Genomic DNA, 17,500 nt, shown 5'->3' on the forward strand with positions numbered 1-17,500 from the left:
TGGATGGATGATGATGGATGGATGATGGATGATGGATGATGGATGATGATGGATGATGGATGATGATGGATGGATGATGGATGGATGATGGATGGATGGATGATGGATGATGGATGGATGATGGATGGATAATGGATGGATGGATGATGGATGGATGATGGATGGATGGATGATGGATAGATGATGGATGGATGATGGATGGATGATGGATGGATAATGGATGGATGGATAATGGATGGATGGATGATGGATGGATAATGGATGGATGGATGATGGATGGATGATGGATGGATGGATGATGGATAGATGATGGATGGATGATGGATGGATGATGGATGGATAATGGATGGATGGATGGATGATGATGGATGGATGATGGATGATGGATGATGGATGATGGATGATGATGGATGATGGATGATGATGGATGGATGATGGATGGATGATGGATGGATGGATGATGGATGATGGATGGATGATGGATGGATAATGGATGGATGGATGATGGATGGATGATGGATGGATGGATGATGGATAGATGATGGATGGATGATGGATGGATGATGGATGGATAATGGATGGATGGATAATGGATGGATGGATGATGGATGGATGATGGATGGATAATGGATGGATGGATGATGGATGATGGATGGATGATGGATGGATAATGGATGGATGGATGATGGATGGATGATGGATGGATAATGGATGGATGGATGATGGATGGATGGATGATGGATGGATGATGGATGGATGGATGATGGATGGATGATGGATGGATAATGGATGGATGATGGATGGATGGATGATGGATGGATGGATGATGGATGGATGATGGATGGATAATGGATAGATGGATGATGGATGATGGATGGATGATGGATGGATGATGGATGGATGATGGATGGATAATGGATGGATGGATGATGGATGGATGATGGATGGATGATGGATGGATAATGGATGGATGGATGATGGATGGATGGATGATGGATGGATGGATGATGGATGGATGATGGATGGATGGATGGATGGATGGATGGATGGATAATGGATGGATGATGGATGGATGGATGATGGATGGATGATGGATGATGGATGGATGGATGATGGATGGATGGATGATGGATGGATAATGGATGGATGATGGATGGATGGATGATGGATGGATGATGGATGGATGGATGATGGATGGATGATGGATGGATGGATTACCCAGTGCAGCAGTGAGCGGGTCGCTCTCAGCAGATGTGTTCAGTTTTTGCTCCAGTGAGTTCAGTCGACTCTGCAGAACTGAAAAAGTTTCTTCAGGATTCAGAAAATCATCAAATCATCAAATCATCTGTGAGGAACTTTTCAGTCACTTTGAGAAATAATGAAGATTATCAAATGATCAGAACAGTTGCAGTTTGTTTTTCTTTCGATTGATCGATGATCAGTTTTACTGGTGAGTGATGAACATTACAGCCACGGGGGGGCGCCGCTCTCCATCTGAGGCGGATTGATTACCGATCAACCGGCTCCCTCACCATGTGCGTTGGCGCTCAGCTCCTCCAGTCGACTCTCCAGCTCCGACGAGCTGTTAGCCGCCGGGAATGCTGGGAAATAAAGCAAGTCATGAATTCAAACTTTAAAACTTTATTCATTGTTTATTTGTTAACTTGTCTCATTTCTATTAATGTGTTAATTATTTTACATTTGGGACATTTTTCTGCTTCATGACGTTCTCTGCACACACACCAGACTACATTCACTAAAACAACTGTCTGCTGCTGCCTCCATCAGTTTGTGTCAGTCCTGTTCTCTAAAATCCCTGTTTTAGTGAATGTAGTCTGGTGTGTGTGCTGTTTGTGGTTAAACCAAAAGGATCTTCCAGGTCTCTCTCTGTAGGGATCCTTTCCATGATGCTGTCACACACTTAGAATAACACTCTGAGCCTGTCAGTGGATCAAACAAGCTCTTTTAGTGGACCTACTGTGATCAGGTGCAGTTGTCCCAAAGGATCACGTTGCAGCCATTGCAGCCCGTTTGGTGTCTGCTGGCTGAGGTGATCTACTGGACCAGTTCCAACACTTTTACTACCTACCAGTCCTTCAGACACCAGGACCTGTCCTACCTGAGCTCTGCCTCGTCAGCTCCTCCATCAGACTCTCTGTGTTACACAGTCGGACCGCCAGGACTGCAAACACACCCACAACAGCCTGTTATCATCAGTACAGGCCACAGGGGGCGCCGTGGAGCCGCTCTGTGTGACTGGAAAATGTGAAATCTGATGATGATGATGATGATGATGAAGATGACCTGCACTCTTCCTCCTCAGCTGCTCCACCGTGCTCTCGCTTGCCCTCAGTCTTGTCTGCAGGAAAGGCAGCTCCGCCGCCAGCGCTGTGGGGACACCGGTACGGGGTTACCATGGCAACCGCAGACACAACCAGCCTGTAACGGTGTTAAAACGTTCAGCCGACAGTCTGAACCTCAAAAACATTAACACTAGAACCGAGGTTTGAACACACCTACACCCGTCCATCTTCCTCCACGCTGCCACACTACGAGCGACAAAACTACAAAACGTGACGCAGCGTTGTGTTTCCTCGTTGTCGTGTCGCTGTGGGCTTGTGCACCACATTGATTTACCGTTACCTTAGCAACACACAAGCTAACGTTAGCCAGCATAGCATCAGCTACCTGAATAACACACCAGCACAGCCAGTGTGATTTAGAAATGTCTGTTACGTGAACGTGACTCCTTCTGCCAAGCTGCTTAGTCAGCTTCGGTAAAAACACAGGCAGTTGCTAACGGCAACGGTGAGACAAAAGCCTCAGTTTGTATATTTGTTCACGTGTTCGTAGTGCCTCGGCAGTGCTGAAGAAACGTTTAGAGCATCGTTACGTGTCGCCGGAGCTTCATGTTGCAGATTCTGTTAAAAGTGATACGAGAGAAAAACCTCCATCAGAGCAGAAAGCTGAAGCTGTGACGCTCTGAGGGAAACTCAGTGTGCTTGTTTACGGTGAAGGAGTTCTGACGGGGTTTAAAGCTTTAGGATATTCAAAGGAAGTGAAATCAGTTGAGGCGTAATCTCAGGTTAAAGGTGTGAAAGCGGCTGAAGGGATGCCGAGGCAGAGGAGGAAGCTGAAGAGTGAACCTGAGTTCTTCGTCTTCAGGTCGAACACTTCCTGCTCACTGGAGTTCAGTCTGGACTGAAGAGTCGACACTTCGGCTGAAAACAAAGACAGAAACGGAAACGTTTCAACTGTAAGAAGAATAAAGGAGGAGGAGGAGGAGGAGCAGAAACACTCAGAACATGTTTGTTGTCTTGAGTCTGACAGTTTAAAGTTCGTTTTGTTAATAATGTGAAACGTGCCCCCCCTCCATCACCAACCTTTGCTCTGCTCCTCCAACTCCTCCACCTTCCTCTTCAGGTCTGAGTTCAGCTCCATCAGCAGCTTCCCGTCGGCCTCCGTCCTCCTCAGCTCCTCCCCCTGCCGGGCCGCCGCCTCCTCCAGGCCGTCCAGGCGCCGTCGCTGCCGCTCGGCCGCCGCCTGCCCGTCCCTCAGCCGGCTCTCCACGCTCCGCAGGGCCTGACGCTGCTCCACCTCCACGGCCTTCAGGCTCAGGACCAGCTCCTTCAGGCCCCACAGCTCGTCCCACAGGACGGGGAGGTCCAGGGCCGACCCCATCTGCACCTCGTCCTCCTGGGGGGCCGCGGCCTCCGACGGCCCCCGACAGTCAGCCGGAGACGGTTGGAGAAGCAGCAGCAGAAACAAAGCAGCAGACTTCATCCTGAAACCAAAACCTGTCGCCGAACACGAGTGTAGCAGCTTATATAACCACACACACACACACACACACACACACACACACACACTAATCTGGTGAGAGCCTCAGGAGTAAGTCCGCTCACAGAAACATGTTTGCTCCTTTAGGACTGAACAGAAGTGATTCCAGTCGTGGCTGAAGGAGCTGAAGTCGGCTGCCTAGTTTGGTTCAGTTATTTGCGTCAGAGTGAGACTTCCTAACAAACACTGGTGTCACTCCAGGAACGACCTTTTAAATGTGACTGTTCGGCCAACATGGACCAGAAGTCCTTTAAGTGCTCAGAAAAAACGTTTGAATATCTAAAATTCAACGAAAACTGACAGAGGAAAGTCGTGTGATGTGGTTTAAAGCTCCAGAGCAGCTACTAAATGGACCTTGTGGTGAAACTGCTTTGTCGAACTACTGGGGTCAAAAGTCACGGAAAGATCAAAGACCGTTATCATGTGACCACAGTCAAGATTCATACCTCGGTCAGGTGACACCAACTAGCCAACGATGGAAAATAAAGAATCCAATTTTAACAACAGTTTGTATTGATCACTAATTACACACGTGGGGTTCACCAAGGCTCCATTCTCAGGCCTCGTGCCTTCCACATCGACATGATCCAACAGCTCAGATTACAACATAACGTCCGACCTTATGCAGACGACACACAGGTTTACATCACAAAATCACCCACTTATTCAGATGATTTGATCAAATCTTGAAAATTTCTTGTTCAAACAAAAAAAACTAATGATTCTGAATATCAGATCACATCCTCCAGTTTCAGATTTGATCTGGATCAAAGCTTCAGTATGTTGTTCCAGATATCTTTGACCCTAAAAAAAATTAAATAAAAAAATCAGGACCGTCTTGATTCCAGCAGAAAATTGGATTCAGGAACAAAATCTAATTTAAATTAGTCAAACATCTGTATGAAGATACAATCCAAACATGTATTTATATTTTGCAACCACAATCACAACGTTTGGTTTGACTCCCTGAAGTAAAAAAACAAGCATCGTGTCCTAATATTAGGACTACTGACTGTGAGGGCTTAAAAACACAGATCTGGAAAATAAAGCTAACCGCCGCCGTGCCCATCACTGACAGTACCACTCTGCTGTTTCCATGGCAACATGGTTACTTGTAGTTATGGAAACGGGAGCAAAAGCTGGACCCAGAACCTAAACCGGGATTTTTCGGGTTTTTAAGTTTGTTTCATAACTTTTATTCTCAGTTTTAGCTTCCACTGTTTTACTCTTAGCACATCACCTCGTGTTTCTTCTCTTATGGCAGTTATGAAATACTGAATATCAAATACATAATTAAAGCTCTTTGAAGTGTCCTGTTGTTGTCGGCGGCCGTACCGATAAAGTTTCCTTCAGGTTTCCTCTGCAGGATCAGGTCCTACTGTGCAGCGCTGCATACCAAACATAGCTAACACGCTAATCTGCAGCTCACACACGCTGAACACGTCAAAGACCTCACAGCTCAGAGGATCTGTGCACTAAACTGTCACGTGCACGCCCACTGTGTGTGCATTAAACATCAATACGATTCAAATCTGACACAGCTTCATGTAGGAAACAACCAGAACACACACACACACACACACACACACTCTTCACTCCCCTCAGTGACCCTCTGATTACTGCTATATTAACACTTTGGACCCAGTTGTTCCCCTTCGGTTTGTATTTCGGTGTCCAAATGAACAGGGAGAATAAAGAGTGTTGGAACTGGTCCAGTAGATCACCTCAGGCTCAGAGTGTTATTCTAAGTGTGTGACAGCATCATGGAAAGGATCCCTACAGAGAGAGACCTGGAAGATCCTTCTGGTTTAACCACAAACAGCACACACACCAGACTACATTCACTAAAACAGAGCTGCTGCTCCATCAGTCAGTGTGTGTGTGTGACTGTTGCTCTGAATAAACCCTTTAAAACACCAAAGTCCTGAGAGATAAAAAGTGTTTGTTAATGGAGTCTGGTGACAAAAAAGCCACCTGACAATCACTTTCCCTTCGGCTCTACGTGGTTTCAAAGAGGGTTCTCACACACACTGACGTTATCCTGTGAGTAAGATGTTCTTGTTTCACCACCATGTTCAAAAAAACATCATTCACTTCGTCCAAAACCACAAAAACAGGATTTTATTTTCATTCAAACTCTTTTCATGGCACCACAGAAAACCCTCACACGTCATCTAAAACACGTTCTGTTCCTTTAACAGAGTTCTCGCTTCACTTCATCTGTGTGTGAAAACATCCAAACCGGCTTCAAACCGGTTCGTCTTCAGCAGCACGCCGCCGCCAAACGGCCACACGAAGCGCCTGGTCCCGTGTGAACGCCGTCTCCTTGGTTGTGTTCAACTCTCCTGCCGTGCGTGAACAGGGTTCGCTGTCACCATGGTAACCAGCGTCCGTCTGTCGTCTGTAGGCGGAGCACTCGGCCGTTTTCATGTTTCCTGTCTGAAGCCGAGACTCCCGTTGTCACGCAGACACAGGAAAACTAACAAAGGATTTTCAAAATAAAAGCACTTTCCCTTTGTGGCGAGCGGGTCGACAGGCAGACAGGTGGACAGGCAGACAGGTGGACAGGCAGACAGGTGAGATCTGTGATCTCTATAAACATGTAGTAACTGTTTGTTCTGATGATTCCAGCTGTGCTTTAAATCACCGTCCTGATCAGAGTCCGTCAGTATTGATTACCAGCCGATACAGTCTGACATGTGGAAACAACACAGATCTACATTATTGATCTGATATCGTTGAACTGAACTCCTGAAGCTAACCTGAGATCCTCCATAAAAAAGAGGTCTCACTCTGGTGGAGCTACTGAGCTCCAGAAACAGACTGTGCAGCAGTGTCAGAGTGGAGCGTCTCCTCATAGATGATCTTTGATGATTCAGACACACAGACGAGCTTTCTTTGGTTGTCAGCAAGTTTCTCTCTTATAAGAATTAACGTTAATTAATGACATTAATTAGTGCCACCTGATTAGTTATTTAAGGGCAGCTCCAGTGTTTCTAACCCTGGGTCCCCTCTGTCCACATCCTGGTGTCTGGAAGTGTTCTTCTAAGAAAGGATCCCTGCAGAGAGAGACCTGGAGGATCCTTTTGGTTTCACCACAAACAGCCGTTCTATCGCTCTCTGCACACACAGTGCAGTGATGTGTTACATCAGTACTGTGGTGGATCTTTAAAGTCACACAAACACAAAGGCTGTTTCTGTGAATGCAGTCTGGTGTGTGTGTGCAGAGAGCGGGTTAGTGGAGAGTGATACTGTGATCTGATTGGCTGCTGTCTAGATGTCTGTACTGAGACCTGCTGACCTCCGACCTGCCAGCCTGACCTCTGACCCCACGCCGGTCCTCTCCACACCAGGCCAAAGTCTGACACCTCCAGGAGGTCCCGCCCAGTCCGGGCTCACGTTTTGTCGGTTGCGGTTCGGTCCGGTCAGCGCTGGCCCGTGTACGCTCTGAACCAGGAAGTGACGGACGCAGCAGCAGAGGAGATCATCCCACCGGTGTTAGCAGAGGGCTGGGACACCTGCAATGCACTCTGGGAAAGATCCATGGACTGGGAGGAGGAGAGAGGAGGGGGAGGAGAAGAAGAATTATTACACCTGATTCACACGTTTAACATTAAAGACTGAAGTCAGCTGAACCAGGAGCTAGTCACATAAACTTAGTCCTGGTCTTAAATTACCAGGTTAGACTCGTCTAGTCAGGCCTGTCTGTCCCTCTGCTACGCTGCTCTCTTCAAACACACCGGACTTCATTCTCAAAGACACTAATTTCAGGATACAAATGAACCCAAAGTCTCTCAGTAACTCAGACACTCTGACTGATGGAGCAGCAGCTCTAAAATCCCTGTTTTAGTGAATGTAGTCTGGTGTGTGTGCAGAGAGCTTAAATCCCTGTTTTAGTGAATGGAGTCTGGTGTGTGTGCAGAGAGCTTAAATCCCTGTTTTAGTGAATGGAGTCTGGTGTGTGTGCAGAGAGCCACAGAACGGCTCTTTGTGGTTTAGTGTCGCTGCTCCATTTTTCCTCCTCTGTGAGGTGTCTCGTTTCCCCCATAATGCATTGCGTGACAGGCTAGCTCTATCCGCACAGGTACGTTCAGGTGTTCGGTCCAGGTGTTTCTACCTGTGATGGGATGTCACAGAATCGTGGACTGGGCACCGTCTCCCAGTCCGTCCCCAGGTCCGTCTCCTCGTCCGTCACCGCCTCGTCCCCGCTCTCCTCCGCCGGCCCGGCCGCCTCCGGCTCCACGAACTCCATCGACTCCTCCAGGTCGGCGCTCACCTCGAACGGGCCGGTCCTGGACCAGAACCCGGGAGAGCCGGACCGGACCGGGACAACAGAGACGAGTCAGACAAACAGCAAACAGCAAACTCGGCGCTCTGCTCTGATTGGCTGGTTTCAGGAGTGTCTCACCTGCCCAGGTTCTCGTTGTCGGGGGAAACCAGAAACATGATGTTCCTCAGAGTGTGATGAGGGTGGAGCTTCTCACTGTCTACATGCTACACACACACACACACACACACACACACACACACACACACACACACACACACACACACCTGGTGTGTTTAAATCTCTTCTATGTAACTTTTCTCTTTAGTCTGAGTGTGTGTGTGTGTGTGTGTGTGTGTGTGTGACCTGGGAGAAGCACAGGTGGAGGATGTTGGTGTTGAGTTTGTTCAGCGCTCTGGTGAAACGGTATCGGCTCAGATTCTCTCCACAGAACTCGCTGAGGAAGAAAACGATCAATGATCAGGATCAACGACAATCGATGGACCGATCGATCAGGATCAAAGGGGCGGAGCCCGTCTCACCTGTTGCAGAGCTTCTTAGGCAGGTTGACATCCAGGATGTGGGACAGGATGGTGACGAGCTGGGTGGCGTAGCAGAGCGCCGCGCTGATGGTGTGGGCGGGGTTAATGTGGTCCAGCTCTGAGGTCAGCACGGGGTCAGAGGTCAGCACGGGGTCAGAGGTCAAACACAGGACAGGTTTCTGTTTTTAATACTGTAACTACACTACTGATGATACTGAAAGGCTTGCTGCTAAATGCTGCTGAGGCCCCGCCCCCCTCGCCGCTCACCTGGGCCCTGATTGGTGCTCTTCTCCTCCACCCAGCTGTAGTAGGCGGAGCAGTCCCCGTTGCTGGGCAGGGTGACGGGGGGCCCGGCGATGCTGATGCTGGTCTCTCCGTTCTGGTCGTCCCAGATCCAGCGTCCTGACAGGTAGGTGGTCCTCCGCGCCTCGGCGAGCTCGCTCACCGTGCTGGACGTCAGCGCCGGGTCGCACTCCGCCACCACGTCAGCGGGGTCTCTGAGGGACAGACGCAGGGGCACAGGACAGTGAGGGTCCAGGTGTGTGTGTGTACCTGCCCTGTTTCTCCTCCTGGGTGTGTGTGTGTGTGTGTGTACCTGCCCTGTTTCTCCTCCTGGGTGGGGAGGACGTGTGTGCTCAGCTCCAGGATGTGCCCCCTCCTGACGGAGGCCAGCTGTCCCAGGCGGCTCTGCAGCTCCCGGCTGCGTCTCTCCAGCAGCTCCCCCAGGCGGCGGTTGTGGCGCTCGATCTTGTCCCGTTTCTCCTGGTGACGACCGGCACGCCGCTGCAGCCGCTGGGCCTCCTCCTGGGAGTGGAGGAGGAGGTCTCTGTCTACAGGAGGAGGAGGAGGAAGAGGAGGATGAGGAGGAGGGCTGAACATCAAATAAAACCGTAAACCATGAAGAGGAGCAGTCTGACCTCCTCACGTACACTCACCCATCTTCACCTCCTCGTTGCCCCTGGCGACCGCCTCCCTCAGCTGCTCGATCTTCATCCGACACGACATGATCTTCCATTTCTGAGAGGAAACACAGAACATCACTTCACCTGCCTCATCTTCATCGTCATCATCATCAGACAGCTGAAACATGTGACAGGAATCATCTGGAGGTTCATGTGGGTCACTGAACTCACCGTCTCATCAGCCTGCAGCTTCCTGTCCAGAGCCTGGACCACCCTGTGGGGGGGGGGGGGGGGGGGGGGGCAAACCATCAGAGTCACGTCTAGTATTTATCATCTAGTTCAGTCTGGACTGTAAATATCAACATGTCTGTATGAGGTTATAGTGAAAGGGACAGGTGTGTGTGTGTGCGTGTGTGGACAGGTGGACAGGTGTGTGTGTGTGTGTGTGTGTGGACAGGTGGACAGGTGGACAGGTGTGTGTGGACAGGTGTGTGTGTGGACAGGTGGACAGGTGTGTGTGGACAGGTGTGTGTGTGGACAGGTGGACAGGTGTGTGTGGACAGGTGTGTGTGTGTGTGTGGACAGGTGTGTGTGGACAGGTGTGTGTGTGGACAGGTGGACAGGTGTGTGTGTGTGGACAGGTGTGTGTGTGTGGACAGGTGTGTGTGTGTGGACAGGTGTGTGACCTCTGTTGCAGCTGCTCCTTCTCCTCCTTCAGCTTCTTGAGTCGCTCCAGCTTGTCGGTGTATCTGCAGAAACAGTCAGAGTAAACTCAGACTGTTCAGTGGTTCGTGTCTTATTTTGGTCCCTGAAGGATCCCAGACCCCCCCCGACCCCCCCGTGGCCCCCACTCTGACGTCCAAGATATTTTAGGTTTCCACGTGTTGTGTAACTGTAGCAGGAAGCTAAAGTCTCACACACACACACAGCTGATATCAGTGTTAGCTGCTAATGCTAACTAGCCCACACTTCTAATGATGACCTGCTGATCAATACTTGATTATTAGTCCGCCATGGAGAAACACTTTAAACTGAGCAGGAGAATCTACAGAACTTCAGTCGACTAATCAATGTGGATTTGATGTATTAGTTAGAACATTAAACAGGACATACTCAGTTATTGATTAGAGTGATCCAGTCCATTCGGCATGTATCGATTACATCTATCAGTAGCTACACCTGATTTACACCTGTCCCTGTGAGCCTCCATGTCAGGACCGTGTGTGTGTGGTAAACTGTCCCCGTGGGGGGGGGGGGGGCACAGGCGGTCCCGGACCCCGAGCTTCACCTTTCAGTGTTCCTCCCGTCGAAGTACACGAAGTCTCCGGCCTGCACGCAGCGGGCACAGGTCAGCCTGCGGCGGGAGGTGCTGCACAGGGGGCACCGCTCCACCGCCACGTACAGACCCTCCGCGTCGTCCACCGACTCCACCATCACACACCCGGGGGTGCACTGAGCCGGGTGGGGGTGATGGGGGCGAAGAGGCGGCCTCCCGCCGGAGTGAAGGCCGGAGGATGAAGCGGCTCGGTCCGTGCCGAGCGGGGGGAGCCCCACCGAGGACGCCATGGAGGGGGGCAGCTAAGAGCTAACGAAGCTAACGGCTAATCTAACCTTAACGCTTTTAGCTTCTTCCGGCTAGAAGGAACCCGCCGCCCTATTTGGCGCCATGTTGGTCCTCTGACGGTCCTGTTGCCCCTGACGGCGCGGACATGTTCGGTCAGTTTGGTGAGTGAAGGACCGACGGCGGAGACACAGATGTTTTTGTTTTGATGAGCAGACGGCGATGAGTCCGCCACTTCCTGTTTCCGCTCAGAACGTGACGGGTTGTTTGTGTAATGACGTACAGTTGTGGGCGGGGTCTAATAAACATCAGCCAATCACATTCAGTCCCATTCAAACAGGTGAACACCAGAGAACAGTTCACTGGAATAAAACTAAATCACTATTAAAGCCCAGAGACACAAACCAGCAGGAGGAAGAGTTAAATAAAAACAGTCAGGTCATGTTTGTACTTCTAGTAAAATCTAAATGCCGACTCGTGGGATGATGTCACAATTAAAATAAGTCACATGCTGCCATTCCAGTTCAAAATATTAAATAATTTGTATGCACCTGATCACAGTAGGTCCACTGAAAGAGCTTGTTTGATCCACTGACAGGCTCAGAGTGTTATTCTAAGTGTGTGACAGCATCATGGAAAGGATCCCTACAGAGAGAGACCTGGAAGATCCTTTTGGTTTAACCACAAACAGCACACACACCAGACTACATTCACTAAAACAGGGATTTTAGAGCTGCTGCTCTGCTGCTGCCTCAGTCAGGTAGTTAGTTTGGGTTGTTGTGGGACTTTGGTGTTTAAAACATTTAGTTCAGATCCAACACAACATCTGTGAAACACAGACTAACTGTTGGAGGCAGCAGCAGAACAGTAACTCCTGTGTTTTAGTCAATGGAGTCTGGTGTCTTTGAAGACAGTAACCTGGATAAAAAACACATGTGAATTAGTATTTAAAGTCATCAATGTTAAAGGTCGAGTCAGTGAGTTCACAATGATCTTAATTATGAGCTGGAAATATTCACTAATCAACATAAAACATAAAATTAGACGTTTTCCATCCAGCAATTTAGGAAAAACTGTCATTTACTGTTTTTTCAGACTCTGAAACAAACATTTACTCTCCACAACACAAATAAAACAGAAAGTACTCATTCCAGCTATTCACAAACAAACAGGAAGTGATGTCAGAGGGCGGCATCACTGTTTCCTGAAGCCTCTCAGGATCGGATAAATGTTCTCGAACGCTTCATAGATCTCCGCTCGTTCTTTAGCTCCTGGAATTTAACACACGACTCCATGATTATTACAACTGAAATGATAAAGGGCACGTGGACGAAAAACAACACATCTGGATCCTGTCGCAGTGAAAAATGACCTCATAATCACAAGATCTTCAAGTCTTAATCACTAAAAGTCATCATGAGACTGTTACTGTGTATAAAGAGGAGTACAGATCTCAGATTAGAAAACTGTCTGTACATTCAACATGGACACGTAGCTGTTAGCATTTAGCTAAACCTCTGAGCTTCCACAACAAGCTAACATTTCTGTTTCTATGGCAACAAACATCCCGCCGTCGTGTCGGCAAGATCAGATTAAGTTGTTGACAGATTTAAACCTCCTGTCGGGACGTTTGCGTTTCATTACCGGTCAGAACCACTTTCCCCGACACGAAGATGAGCAGGACGATGCGAGGCTTCACCATGCGGTAGATGAGGCCTGGAAACAGCTCGGGTTCGTAACTGTGGAGACGAAGATACGACGCTTTTCATCCTGCTGATAATCACAATGACAAACGAGACTAAAGAGGCTCATTCGCTTCATGCAAAACCTGTTTTAACCTTATAAAACACTCATTGTGCACCTGCATACTAAACTCTGAATGTGTCTTCACTAGTTACAGGTGATAAAAACCAGAAGCTAATGCTAAGCTAACAGGGCCCGGAGGCTAGCTCTATGCTAACAGGGCCCGGAGGCTAGCTCTATGCTAACAGGGCCCAGAAGCTAGCTCTATGCTAACAGGAACATGAAGCTTTTTGAGAAGCCATTTTCTAAACACACTGTTAGCATGTGAGACAGACGAGGTCGTTTTGTTTCTCTTTTCACAGTTAGGCTAATGGCTTCACGTCTTTATGCTAAGCTAGGCTAGGCTAACCCTGCCAGGTTTGTACCTGCTAAACTGTTGGTGCGTGAGGACCAGGCCCTCCAGCCGGATGGGGAAGCAGACGTCACAGCTGGCCACCATGTTCTGGATCTTAAAGTCCAGGAAGCGGGCGGGGAAGCCCAGTTTCTGAACCACCCGAGCGTACTTCCTGGCTGCCAGCCGTGACTGCTCCTCACTGCACACACACACACACACACACAAGTGGGACAACAGAACAGTGGGAGAGAGCCACAGGTGTATCAGACAGACAGACAGACCTCTTGGCTCCCGTACAGACCATCTTCCCAGAGCTGAAGATCAGCGCGGTGGTTCGAGGTTCTCGGATCCTCATGATGACGGCGGCAAAACGCTGAAACAACACGTGGACCATCAGCACCTGAGACCTGTACCAGCCGGACTGACTTCTCCTCCACCATCTCGGGGGGAGCGTGGTGGTCTGCGGTACCGTTAGCATAGCGGGGGTACCTTGGGGTTGTACTCTGCATTTCTGGCCTGGAGGGCGATGAACTTCAGATCCAGCGGACACCCGAGGTTCACCGTGGAGACGATGTTCCTACGCAGAGACATGAGTGCCGGTGTAGTATCAGTCCTACAGATGTAGCACCAGTGCTATGTGACTCAACGGTCCCTTACTGTAGCTGTGGGATGATCCCTGACCTCTCGGTCACAGGGGTCATGGGGGTCATGGGGGTCATTGGTGTCATGGGACAGAAGGGGGAGGCGCCCGTCTCCGGCCCTGACCTGGACGGCCCCTGCTGGGGATCGACTGCTACTGCTGTGGAATCCTGGGAGTTGTAGTCCGGACTGACTCCGCTGTCCCGGGAGACGTCCAGACCTGCGACACAACAGCACGTTGCAGTCAGGCTCCAGGCTCCGCCCCCTGTGACCTCACACGGACGGCGCCCAGCCTACAGTCAGCTGACAGGTATGAAAATACACCTGTTTCCTTTCAGCGGCTCACTCTTTTACAAGCTAGTTCTTGGTCTCTGAAGGCCACCAGACTCCACTGACAAAAACAACCATTTTGCCTCCCAGAACACAGGAGCTGCTGATCTGCTGCTGCCTCCATCAGGTAGTTAGTTAGTAGTTAGTTAGTTGTTATTGTCTGACTTTGATGGTCAGTTTGGATCCAACACAAAATGTATGTGACACACAATAACAGACACACTGACTGATGGAGGCAGCAGCTCCTGTGTCCTGTTCTCTAAAATCCCTGTTTTAGTGAATGTAGTCTGGTGTGTGTGCTGTTTGTGGTTAAACCAAAAGGATCTTCCAGGTCTCTCTCTGTAGGGATCAGTTTACTTTGCAAAAATGTTGAGTTTGGATTCACTGGATTTAACAGAAGTTACTGCTCCCTGTTTTACATCCTGTGTTAATAAATCAAACTTTAACAGACGATCAGCTGATTGATGAACATAAAACACCTGGAAGACTAAAGCTCATCGTCAGGAGAAACATACTTGTATTGTCATGACGACCAGGCTCATCCTGCGTGCTGAGGTCATCAGGCAGGAAGCTGAGGTCCAGCTCGTCGCCCGGCTCTCCGCTGGACGCCGCCCTCAGCGACAGGAAGGAGGAGTCCGGACCGGAGGGGGCGGGGCTCCGGAGGCCAAGCTCCTCCCCCAAGAGGAAGCCAGAGTCCTGCTGGGCAAAAAGTGGATCAGAGGACGCTCCGGCCTGCAAGTTCTCTGCTGTTCTTCTAATAAAACAGTAAATGAGAGTAATCAATCGATCGGTCAGTCTTGTTACTTATTTTCAGGCTTTAGTGGTTATATTTTTACGTTCCCTCAGTCCAGCACACCGTTTGTTCCACCATGTTCCGTTCCTGGTTCCTTTGAGCTGCTTTGAACAAAGTGAAGTAGAACACAGATGCGGTGGTTCGGGGATCTGAGTGGAACGTTGAGAACGTTCTTTTAGTTTCAGATTTAAAACCAAAACGAGCTCGTCTGTTCAGACTTTACTAAATATTGAATGGAATCTGGTGTACGGAGACATTTCTGCTTCTTCTGTGATGAAAAGAAAAGATCCATCATTATTCTGAGGCCAGTTCTGTTTCCATCAACCGACAGGATCCTTCACACGGACTGAACTCATGAGGAATAAAACTGTTTATCAGGACGTGTTTGTTCTAATCAGGTGTAAATATTCTCTGTACTAGTTGTTTCAGAAAACCAGGACAGTTTCTGTGGAGGGACGTTCATCCAGATGTTGTGAGGATGTTTGGATGATTCATGAGCTGAAGTCCTGATATGGATATACTGATCACTGATGATCTTCAGCTGGTCTCTGGTCGCCGTGCAGGCGTCTCTCCGGAGGCAGAAACTCTAAACTTATGTAGTTTTTGTATTAAGTTTGGTGCATATGTAGGAAAAACCAACAAGAAATGCTTCAGCGAGGCGTTTGGTCGCCTCCAGTGATCCAGAAACATTTCAAATAAGTGTTTAAAATGCATATTTAACTACTAAATACAGAATCTATACCAAATACAACTAAATCCTTTAGCAGCCTGTATGTGTGTTTGAAATACTTTCATTTCATTCTCAAGAGACTTTGTCCCCAAGTTTAAGAATAACTGCGCTTATGATGGATTTGATTTGATTTATTTCTTTATCATTTCGCCTTTTTTTCTGGTGTTTCACAGACGGAAGACTTCGTGGAACAAATGATTCATGAACAGAAACCTTCAGATGCTGATTCATCCTGTAAAACTTTAGTTTGGTTCTAACCCGGAGTGATGGTGTGCGGATCAACGCTGTGTTTTCTGTCCTCTTCCTGACGTGGATCCTGTTACAGCTCAGCTGCACTGATGCTCTTCTCACATTAACGAACGTACTGAGACAGATGTTCTTTAACTGAACCATTATTGTCCTTTAGTCCCACTGACACCTTTAAACTGACAGCGTGTGTTTGTGGGACTCTTTGTTGCTAATTGGCCTTAAATTTCATTAAACGCTGGATTTAAACATCTTAGATTCAACGTGCAGCTGCACATCTGATCAGGACATGAACACACACACACACACACACTCTGTGTACTCACGTTAGCTATGGAGTCATCAAAGTAACGCTCCAACGCAGACTCGTCCATGACTGAGGGACACCGGACCTCTTCCAGGACCTGGTTCAGGCTGAGAGCTGCACGGCTGCATCCAATCCTGAGCTCGTCAGACTGACACTGACACACACACACACACACACACACACTTTCTACAATTGTCACATGGAAGTGAACCACATCAGCTGAGTCCTGCTCCTCATGATAAGACTGAATAGAATAGAATAAAATAAACAGACTAAAGAGCTGCTGGTCTGCTGCCATTATATCACTTTTTTAGGACAAAACACTCGACCGACAGAAACACTTATTTGAACCTGCAGAACAGGAGACTTAGCAGACGCTGACCATCAACTCCTGCGATCTGTGAGTTAAATGAGTGTTTTTGTGAATGGAGTCTGGTGTGTTTGAAAAGCAAGTGTGTGACAGCATCATGGAAAGGATCCCTACAGAGAAAGGATCCCTACAGAGAAAGGATCCCTACAGAGAAAGGATCCCTACAGAGAAAGGATCTCTACAGAGAAAGGATCCCTACAGAGAGAGACCTGGAAGATCCTTTTGGTTTAACCACAAACAGCACACACACCAGACTACATTCACTAAAACAGGGGTTTTAGAGAACAGGACACCAACAGAGCAGCAGTGTTCATCACGTTAAAGGTGGAGTTTATGTAACTGACGTCATATCCTGCTGACTTTAATCTGTGACTTTAATCTGTAATAAAACATCATCACTGATTATTGATCAGTTTATTTTCATACTCTGAATCTGAAGGAAGTAAAGCTGTCAGATAACTGAACTCTAAAGTACTCCTAAAGTACAGTGATGGAAGTACAAGTACCCCAAACCCGTACTTACAGTAGCTGCAGAGGAATGTGTTGTCGGTAACAGTTATTATTGATTATTGATCATTATTGAAAGCTGTTCCGCTGCAGTTCGCCCTCCCCCCGGCAGGGGGCGGACCATGGTACAGCCACACCACGGAGACGGAGCTCTGCGCATGCGCCCCACATGTAAACAAAGCGGCATGGTAGCCTGAGGTTTGGGACCGATCGGCCCTTATCATGATTATCGATAAGGTTATCGATCAGACACGTGACCTGTCTCTCTGACTTCCGGCCGAAGATCGATCAGTTCGTGGTGACAAAGAAACAAAATGGAGTCTGTGACG

The 17,500-nt window shown here is 48.6% G+C and overlaps 3 protein-coding genes across 4 annotated transcripts in view; 1 reads left to right on the forward strand and 2 right to left on the reverse strand.

Moving 5' to 3' along the window:
* Positions 1-5,938: 5,938 nt before the first annotated feature.
* atg14 (autophagy related 14) lies at positions 5,939-11,341 on the reverse strand. Of its 2 annotated transcripts, none has more exons than XM_070841815.1 (11): positions 10,840-11,341; positions 10,238-10,300; positions 9,783-9,825; positions 9,585-9,666; positions 9,245-9,479; positions 8,917-9,146; positions 8,650-8,767; positions 8,474-8,564; positions 8,249-8,334; positions 7,958-8,132; positions 5,939-7,388 (listed from the first exon to the last, which is right to left on the reverse strand). In XM_070841815.1, exons 1-11 carry the CDS (start codon positions 11,115-11,117, stop codon positions 7,266-7,268), a joined length of 1,524 nt encoding a protein of 507 aa, XP_070697916.1. In that variant the 5' UTR covers positions 11,118-11,341; the 3' UTR covers positions 5,939-7,265. The 2 variants fall into 2 exon arrangements, with proteins under 2 accessions (XP_070697916.1, XP_070697917.1); XM_070841816.1 differs by having other exon boundaries at positions 9,245-9,475; positions 9,581-9,666.
* Positions 11,342-12,306: 965 nt separating this feature from the next.
* tbpl2 (TATA box binding protein like 2) lies at positions 12,307-16,361 on the reverse strand. Its single transcript, XM_070842621.1, has 8 exons — positions 16,314-16,361; positions 14,734-14,914; positions 13,907-14,108; positions 13,739-13,826; positions 13,531-13,622; positions 13,281-13,448; positions 12,757-12,851; positions 12,307-12,383 (listed from the first exon to the last, which is right to left on the reverse strand). Exons 1-8 carry the CDS (start codon positions 16,359-16,361, stop codon positions 12,307-12,309), a joined length of 951 nt encoding a protein of 316 aa, XP_070698722.1.
* A 986-nt stretch (positions 16,362-17,347) lies between these two features.
* The window catches only part of jmjd7 (jumonji domain containing 7), a 16,762-nt gene continuing 16,609 nt past the window's right edge, over positions 17,348-17,500 (forward strand). Inside the window, exon 1 of the mRNA XM_070841817.1 lies at positions 17,348-17,500. This exon is cut by the window's right edge and continues 34 nt beyond it. Coding sequence (XP_070697918.1) covers positions 17,486-17,500 — 15 coding nt within the window. The 5' untranslated portion in view covers positions 17,348-17,485.

This window comes from Pempheris klunzingeri, chromosome 13, assembly GCF_042242105.1.
Source record: "Pempheris klunzingeri isolate RE-2024b chromosome 13, fPemKlu1.hap1, whole genome shotgun sequence".
NCBI lineage: Eukaryota > Metazoa > Chordata > Actinopteri > Acropomatiformes > Pempheridae > Pempheris > Pempheris klunzingeri.